The sequence below is a fragment of the Palaemon carinicauda genome, chromosome 5 (genome assembly GCF_036898095.1).
Source record: "Palaemon carinicauda isolate YSFRI2023 chromosome 5, ASM3689809v2, whole genome shotgun sequence".
Lineage (NCBI taxonomy): Eukaryota > Metazoa > Arthropoda > Malacostraca > Decapoda > Palaemonidae > Palaemon > Palaemon carinicauda.
The window spans coordinates 79,806,476-79,816,309 of record NC_090729.1 but is presented as its reverse complement, the minus strand read 5'-3'; the positions used below and the strand labels follow the sequence as shown (position 1 = coordinate 79,816,309).

Sequence of the window (9,834 nt, the reverse complement as noted above, 5' to 3'; positions counted from 1 at the left end):
AATTAAAGAAATAAATTAATCTATATTTAATTACATGAGTCAAATTGAAATAGAAAATTTATAACTTAGGAAAATGAAATGTAATCCCTTTGTTTGATAGAATCCTTGTCCTTAGTGCACTGTAACCCTTCCAAGCCACGCTATTCTTGGAGAGATGACCTTACGCCAGAAACCACTCCAGCACAACCTGGTCACCACTGAATTTTTCCATAACCTAACAATTACGATAAAATATCTGTAATAAAGGCCATGAACATCTATGGTTTAGAGTCAGACTAAGGCGTAAGCCTTAAATGTTTTTACCTGAATGTAAATATATAAAATATAATAAATTTGACAGCAAAGACCGTAATATTCTTAGTATTTAGCTTAGTAGGATAGCTAAGTTTTAGGCTGGCCTGATACAAATTTAAAATTCTTTACTTGGTTAAGTGCCTGGCTTAAAATTTAGTATAAGTTTTTTCCAGTGCTTAGTCTACTTAGCCATCAAGTAAGCAAGCTCAATAGCCCAGTCTAAAGTTTTTAGAAGTTTTTTAACGTTAATATATGAAAGAACTGAGTTACTCATTAGCTTAAATTGTGATACTTGAACCTCGGTAAGTTTTGCCAAAGTTAACGAGATATTAACAGTGTAATGACAATCATCATGTTCCTTCTAAATATCACGAACTATCAGGTAATGTTTTATAGGACGTGCAAGTTAGGTTAATGAACTGAGTTCATATATAAGCAATTTGAAAATCGACTGAAACACACGTAAATGTAACTCAATTCTTACCTCCAAACTGCTAAAAACCCGTCACCCTTCTCTCCCCAAATCCTTCGGTACTTTTGTTGAATTTCGCCTTCATCGTCAATAGCAGCTGTCCTAAGCAAACTTCTTAATAGTAAATCTTCATATTAATTATACCATTAAGCTCTGTGATCCATGAAGACTATAAGCAGATCGGCTGATACACGAAAAACACGTAGGATGGTCCAACTACAGGTCCTGTCGTTCTGGTCTTCGAGTCACAAATCTTCATCCACGGCCAGCATGTCCCGAATTCCCCAGTATGCTCGCAACTCTTCTGGTAAGCTATGCTTATGATCTGGAAATCCTTTTATTATTACATCTCTTAATGACAGATATTCACCATCATGTGCAGAAGCATCACGAATCTTATCCAGCGTCTGGTCCCGTAGAGGTGCTAACCTTATGCCCTCCTCACAAGTAGCTAATGAAGACAATACAACAGCAGCATGCAATGGATCTGCATCATCCAGCACATCATTGTCCTCAACAAGGCTCTGAACTGGTGAACGAGAGAGTGCATCTGGCATGCTGTGACATTTCCCACTTTGCCACCGTGCAGCAAAAGTAAATCTGCAGAGTTTCATTCTCATACGCTGCAGTCGAGGATTTTCTATTTCTCCAAGAAGTTTTGAATTGAGAATAGGAACAAGTGGTCGATGGTCTACTACCAGGTCAAAATAAGGCAAACCAGCCAAGTAAACACTGCATTTCCTCACTGCCCAAAGTACAGCAGCCTTCTCAATCTCAATTATGGCATACCTAGTTTCCGCATCCGTTAAAAACCTGGATCCACACTGGATGAGCTTCCAAGCCTCTCTATGCTGTTGCAGCAAAACAAACCCCATACCATGCAACTTGGATGCGTCGGTTTGAAGCATAGTAGGTAAAGATGCATCAAAATGAGCCAAAACAGGAGGAGCTACGAGTGCTTCTTTAGTTTTCTTGAAGGCCACGTCATGCTGAGGGGTCCAGCACCACTCATTCTGAGGTTTAAGCAGGTCCCTGAGTGGCTGTGCAGCAGCTGCAATCGCAGAAGAAAAGCTCCCAAGCTGATTGGTTAAACCCATGAATGACCTGAGATCAGTGATATTTTGTGGCTTTGGAAATTCAGCTATGGCTTTCACCTTCCGAGAATCCACACTATAACCTTCATGATTTATACTGTAACCACAAAATTCAACATTAGATTGAGCAAAGAAAATTTTGTCTGGATTTAAGGTCACTCCAAATTTGTCACATTTTTGCACAAGTGTGATCACATGGGCTAAGTGGTCACGGTAACTAGAATCCTACACCAAAATATCATCAACAATTTTGACAGTACGTGGAATATCTCCCAAAGCTTGATCTCCTCGACGATTGTACTCATCGCCAGATGATACAAGCCCCATTACAGCTCGTTTGAATTTGTAACGTCCCCAAGGTGTGATGAAGCAAGTAAGATCCTGATCTTCTTCAGCAATCTTTATTTGGAAGTATCCCATCTTCGCATCCAAAGTAGTGAACCACCTGGCTCCAGCATCCATTAACGATACAGCATCATGCGGGGATCGAACTGGATATGTAGGTCTGCGCTCATAGCGGTTAAGTCTTGTAAGGTCCACACACAACCGCACACCACCCATCTTCTTTGCAATAGGGACCATCGGATGACACCATTCGGTGGGGTAATCAACCTCACCAATGATATCCTTAGCAAGCAAGTCATCTAGCTGAGCTTTAATATCCGATCTCCAACAATACGGAATGGTGCGTGGTGCGGTCACTGCAAAAGGATGTGTATCTGCTGACAGCTGAATCCTCATAGGACCTCCCTGCATTTCCCTTAGAGTAGCTGAAGAATCAAATACATGAGGATAAGCAGAGATGATGGAAGCTGCATGTTCTGCACGCTCTGCTTCTGTAGGGTCTCTGTTGTGTGGCCATCTTGGCAATGCCATTGGTACAGACACCAAATTGCAGGTACTTGCAGACTGCACAACATCCTTTGTATTAGAAATCACTTGTGGCTCCAAAACCTTCCTGGTTCTCGATGCTATATGCGGTTTCGACACTGAACATGTAACATGCTGTATTTGCGCTGGAAAGTTTTCTGGTAATATTCCCAGCGCTATACAATCAAACCAGCTCAGAAGTGCACCTTTCACTTCCTTGACGACTGATACAACTGTTGTCGTACTACGATTCCCCAAAGTTAAAAGAGCCTCAAAAGTACCCATGTTAGTGAGAGGTTGACGACCTGCTGCAATGAGACCACCCATAACAATAGGCTCCAGTGAACTCTCATGAATTCCAAGAGATTTAGCGTTCCCAAATCCCATCACAGTTGTCTCTGCTCCAGATCAGGTGTCCACATAACCGAACTTGATCCTTTGGGGTGAGTGGTACTGATGCAAATCTGAGGGGTTGGACATGATGACGCACAGTTGCTGTAAACATCTCCAATGACACGATATAGATTTTGCTTTGAAGGCTTGAACGTGCTTTTATTATTCGTTTTCTTCTTTTGAGAAGACAGTGGCTGTCCCTTTGACCTGCACACCACTGCAAAGTGGCCTTTCTTACCACATTGTTTGCAGTCCCTGTTTAGAGCCTTGCATGCCATCTTATCAAGATGGCGCTCGCCTCCGCACCTAAAGCATTGCTCCTTTAAATGGACTGCCTTCTGACCTTGCTTGTATTGGGACACTCTTGAAACATTATACTTTTCACTGCCCCGAATAACAGCACGACTGGCATTTGCATTTTCCGATGCTCTGCAAATATCAATAGCCATCTGCAAAGTGAGCTTCTTTTCTTCTAACATACGTTTCAAAGCCTCTTCATCTCTGGTTCCAACGACGATCCTGTCTCGTAGTCTGCTGTCCATGCAGGTTTCACAAAAATCACAGAAAGAAGCAATCTCTTTAATGCCGCACAAAAAATCATCGAAGGTCTCGTGCAACTCCTGGACTCTTGTATGAAAGTCGCGTCGGTCCACGATGACATTCCTTTGGTTGCGCAAGTGCAACTCCATGGCATCCAATATAGTCTTCAATTCTGCTCCATCACCCAGTGAGAGACCATATCTCAGAGTGCGAGTACAATCATCGTCTAACACGGAAATCAATGCTGATCGCTGCTCAGCAAGAGAGAGAGATGACATTCTTGTCAACACTGCATGTCCCTCATACTTATGACGCCACGAACCAAACTCTTTAAGAGATACAGAAGACGACAAGTGTGGTGCAGGAACTGCCCTTGCCTGAGACTGATTCCTATGATGTCCCGAGGTATCAGCAAAACCCTCTAGAATTGCGGTTAAACGTTCTTCCCTTTTTGTAGCTGCTTCTTGGGCATGATGAGCCATCTCTGCTTGCTTTGCCACAAGTGCTGCCAGTTGCTCGATTTGCTTCTCCATCGTGTACGGGTACTAAAGATTTAACACTATACTTCTTGAACGACAGTAGACAGCATAAACAAACTCACTGCGCCATGTTGTATTTCTGTTTCATGGCAGGGCAAGAGAGAACACAGATTTCGTTATTTCATATATTATGTAAACTTAACTGTATGGCAGCTTAACAGAAACTAAATATATATTGTAGATTTCAGTAATAGGTAAACAGTAATAACAGTAATAATTACAGTACTCAACAGTTTGAGTAAAAGGTACAATTATAATAAATACATTGTTACGCATAAATACAGTATGTAGTTATACAACTAATTACACCAAAGTGTAATCTCACAAATAGCAGCTGTCCTAAGCAAACTTCTTAATAGTAAATCTTCATATTAATTATACCATTAAGCTCTGTGATCCATGAAGACTATAAGCAGATCGGCTGATACACAAAAAACACGTAGGATGGTCCAACTACAGGTCCTGTCGTTCTGGTCTTCGAGTCACAAATCTTCTGCGTTTTGGCAGTTATATCGTCGCCTCTTCTTCAAGACATTATATGGTCGCCTCTGCTAAACTTCGTTATTTCGTCTATAGCTTTGGGTTTGAAAAGGTTAGTCAAGAAAACATTTACCATGAGTCAACCAAATTAACTTTATGAACATAAACTTTAGCCACAATTAAGTAATAATAGTAAATTTGAATATCTAATTACAACTTGGTGATTACGATTCATGAGGAGTAGATGGAACTGAAAACATAAACTTCTAAACCCCCTGCTTAACAAGAAACAAAATATTTTAAAAGGTATCCGGGAGTTTATGTAAATAAAAGAGAAATAACATACTGTCAAGTAATCAATAAATGTGAAATATATCTTTGATATATTTTGTATATATATATATATATATATATATATATATATATATATATATATATATATATATATATACATATACATATATATATATATATATATATATATATATATATATATATATATATATATATATACATTACTACTTGCTAAGCTACAACCCTAGTTGGAGTTGGGCAGTTGAGCCGCTGAGGTGTAGACGTGTTTTGCGTGAGACTCCATTAAACACTCACCCAGAGTCTTGGTTTAGCTTTTGTTTCTCGCACTGAATATCATTCAAAAGATATTAGTTGATCTTATGGAGGAACCTAAGTGAGAAGAAACAGTACACTATGTCTGTCCCTAACTATTTCTGCCTCATATGTGAAACCAAGGAGTGAGACCGGAAAATGTTTTTGGGATGTGATTGTAATAAATTCTATCATAAGAAATGTGTGCATATAGTGGTAGGCATCGCTGATAATGAAAGAAAGAACCTAGATTGGTTATCCCCACACTGCGTAGGTGAAGCCAGACAAGACAATTGATATATATTGAAATTGAAGAAAGATGTGAATACAAGAAAAGAAGCCCAGAGCGAACAGGACGCGAAAATTGCTGAATTGGAAAACAAACTTTCGGACCTAAACGCAGATGCAGCAAATTCCACCCAGATTACTGACCTCACTAAGAAATTTGATAATCCTGCTTTGAATATGGAATCAATTAAGGCAACACTTTAATCATTTGTGGACTTGAAACCGGAGAAAACGACATATGCTGACAAAGTTATGGACAAAAATCTGTCGGTAATTAAATCGACAAATACAACAATCAAAATTAATGAAAAAGAAAAAGAAAAAAAAAAAGCACGAGGTTGAACAACTTCGAATGGAAATGTAAACTTTGCAAATAAAATGATCAGAAAAGAGGCGGCAAACAAAATTCAGACATTGGTTGCCGACACTGGAACGAGAAAAATCGGAGAACTAAAACCAAAAATAATGATAGGCAATGTATACAATGATGAAGATGATGTAGTAAATGCTTTGATTCAAAGAAATCGTTGCCTGGACCAGATACAAAACATAGAAGAGAAAATAAGTGTAGTCCTCAAGAAAAATGCTTCAGGTGGGACTACCCACTATGTGCTGAAATGTGATCCTGAAGTTCGGAGGGCTATTCATGATAATGGGGACAACGTTTTGTTACGATGTGGTACTTATAACATACGTGATAGGTACCACGTGATCAACTGCTACCACTGTCCGAGGTATGGACACCTTGAAAAAGATTGCAAGTCTAAGAATGATGATAAAGTCAGCGGGAAATGTTTAGGAAAACATTCCACCAAGTAGTGTAATTCGCAAGTGTCAAAGTGTATCAACTGCACAAAGTTGAACAAACCAAGTGGGGACCCCATAGTAAATTCTAGAGATCGCAAAGCTTATTACTTGGAATTGAAAAGACTTGTAGAAAATACTGATCATGGTTACTAAGAACGTTCGTAACTGTGGCTTGGAATATATATATATTCTCTAGGTAAAAAAACTATTCAAATTCAAGAATTGATAAACTATAAATATTTGGACATACTAGCATTATCTGAACAATTCTTAAATAACTTGGACAAGGCTAAGATCACTGAAATAACACCCCCACACCCCTTCTTTCACATACCGAGATGGTAGGTCTGGTGGGGCTGACGGACTCATTATTCATAAAGGTTACTCAAATCTTAAAATTTTAAAAAGAACTAGTGTACAAGCTTTGAAATATATATATTAACTTTATGCCCCCCCCCAAAAAAAAATATCCTTTGCAAGAGTCTACAAACCTTCGAGAGCAAACACTAGTATGTTTTTTGAAAAATTCAGTGCATTAATTGGGATGATTATTATGGATCAAAATAATTAGTTATTTGATGAGTTTTCAATTTTTGGATGGATGACTGATCAAATCCTAACGCTTTGGCTTTTCGTGAGTTATTAGAATCATATCAACTAGTGAATAATGTCGACTGTACAACTACTTTAACTGGGCATACGTTGGACCTAGTTTTGAGTGATGGAATGAATATTGTATCTGATATAAATGTTGAAAAGAAATGTATTATCTCACTAGTGCACAAACTTATTACGTTTAGTCTACCTCTACAGAAACATGCAATAGTAAAGAAAATAAACTTTAGACATATATCAAATTTTTCTCCTACCGTATTTATTGAAGATGTTACAAAGAAAGTAAATGATGCTATCAACATTTCCTGCGATCATGCTAACCAATGTTTCTTGGGAGATATGTGCGTTAACTGCCTTTCGACCACTAATAATAAAATGAGTAAAAGTGAATATGATATTGTGTGCCCATCGATGGAAAACACTATAACTGTTAAAGACTAAACTCCTTGGTTTGATGGAGAGGCTTCATTGGAAAAGAGAGAAAAAAGACGCAAAGAAAGAAAGGGGAATTGGTAAAAAAACTGAAAGTATATGAGTAAAACATAAAATTGCTACGTGTAAATATAACTACCTACTAAAACCTGAATACTATAAGAGAAAGATCCATGAAGCACAACAAACATAAATAAGTTATATCATCTCCTAAATGGTGTAATGGGGAATGTAAACGAAAAGAAGTTAGCTGATCGCTACAGTGACCAGGAACTTGCAAATAATTTTATAGTATTCTTTAAAAACAAAATTACGTATATAACCAGGTCACTTGTAAATACTCAACTTCAGAGTAATAATACACCTGACACACCGACAAAATTAATAATATTTAACAACATAACACAAGATGAAACCACCAGGATTATCAAGATTTTGTATGACTCTTTTAAAATTTTAGGTGTGATTCTCGACAGTAAATTTACTTTTGAGAAACACATTAGGTCTGTGTCTTCTTCAATTGCACAAAAAAAAAAAAATGGCTTATTGAGTAAGTCTTACAAGATTTTCGGTGATCAATCTATTCTGAAGAAGTGTTTTAATTCTTTCATTATACCTTGTTTTGAGTATTGTTCTCCTGTCTGGTGTTCAGCTACTGATTCTCATCTTAATTTGTTGGACAGAAACTTACGGTCTATTAAATTTCTTATTCCTGATCTAGATATTAATCTTTGGCACCGTCGTTCAATTGGTTCATTATGCATGTTGCATAAAAATTTTCATAACTCTGACCATCCTTTACATTCAGATCTTCCTGGACAATTATATCCTGTTCGTAATACTAGGCAGGCAGTTAATTCTAATAGCCAGGCCTTCTCCATCATGAGACTCAATACTACACAGTATTCTAGAAGTTTTATTCCAGCTGTTACTAAGTTGTGGAATGATCTTCCCAATCGGGTAGTTGAATCAGTAGAACTTCAAAAGTTCAAAGTTGGAGCAAATGTTTTTATGTTGACCAGGCTGACATGAGTTTTTTTATTGTTTATATATGATATATCTGTTTTTGACGTTGTTAATAGTTTATATAGGACATATCTGTTTTGACGCTGTTACTGTTTTCAGAATGATATATTGTTAATTTATTGTCATTATTTATTTATTTCCTTTATTTCCTTTCCTCACTGGGCTATTTTTCCCTGTTGAAGCCCTTGGGCTTATAGCATCTTGCTCTTCCAACTAGGGTTGTAGCTTGGCTAGTAATAATAATAATAATAACAATAATAATAATAATAATAATAATAATAAAAAAAGCGCAATCGATCCTATGCCAATATCTGAAGTAATTTGAGAGAGATACTTTTCTAGTGTAGCCGAAGTGATACTGAGAATAGCAAATGCAAGCATTGAAAAATGTAAGTTTCCCAAATCTGAGAAAATGGCTATAGTCACACCAGTTCTGGAAAATGCTCTGGACTACCAGGAATTAAGGTCATATAGACCTATTTCGATTCTACCCTTTGATTCTTAAGTGCTTGAATACGTAATTCTTGAATAACTAGTCAATCACTTAGAAGTAATAGAAGATTTGCCTAACAACCAATCTGCTTATAGAAAACTATACTCTACGGAGACAGCCATCTGCCCTGTTGTAAATGATATGCTGGAAACGATGGAGGAAAATAAATGTGGTATTTCAATATTACTCGATCTTAGTGCAGCTTTTGATACAGTTGTGTAAGAACTGCTACTAAATGACCTACGGTGCATTTTCGTTGAAGATCAAGCTTTTGGATACTTAAAAGACTACTTGGTGGGTAGAAATTACTGTGTGCAAATTGGAGACTCTTATTCATTATATGAATCTTTAAACAAAGCGGAACTCCAGGGTTGTGTACTTGGCCCAATCTTATTCTGCATTTATACAATTGCCCTATCGTAAATACTACAAAGGCAAGGTGTAAAGTTCAAACTATTTGCAGATGACACACAATTTTTCTTCTCCATAAATGATATAGGTGACACTATTCAAACTCGCAACCGAATCCTTGATAGTGTTAGATAATGGATGACAAATAAACAACTAAAGTTAAATAGGAACAAAACTGAGTCCATGGTGGTGAGTAAGAAGAACAGCGTGGGAAGCTTGGGTGATGTTCAAATGAACACAAATAATGATACAGCGCCGATATCAAGTAAAGTTCGTGATCTAGGTGTATTTCTTGACTGTAACTTGTGCTCAATGCCCAAATGAATAATGTAGTGAAAACTGCTGGCCATCATCTAAAAAATACTGTTTTTATAAAAAAAAGTACTTGGATAAAAATTCTGTAAAGAAACTGTGTTATTACAAGGATTGACTACTGCAACTCCATCTATTAAGATTTACCAATACAAAACATAA

General features: G+C 37.3%; 1 protein-coding gene across 1 annotated transcript; it reads right to left on the bottom strand.

Annotated features, from left to right (window-relative positions):
* Positions 1-3,116: 3,116 nt before the first annotated feature.
* Positions 3,117-3,941, bottom strand: LOC137640988 (uncharacterized). The gene has a single exon (XM_068373443.1). The coding sequence runs from the start codon at positions 3,939-3,941 to the stop codon at positions 3,117-3,119; it is 825 nt and encodes a 274-aa protein (XP_068229544.1).
* Positions 3,942-9,834: the final 5,893 nt, after the last annotated feature.

Coding starts and splice junctions, on each gene's coding strand:
- LOC137640988 (XM_068373443.1), bottom strand. CDS start 3,941: ATGTCATCTCTCTCTCTTGCTGAGCAGCGATCAGCATTGATTTCCGTG.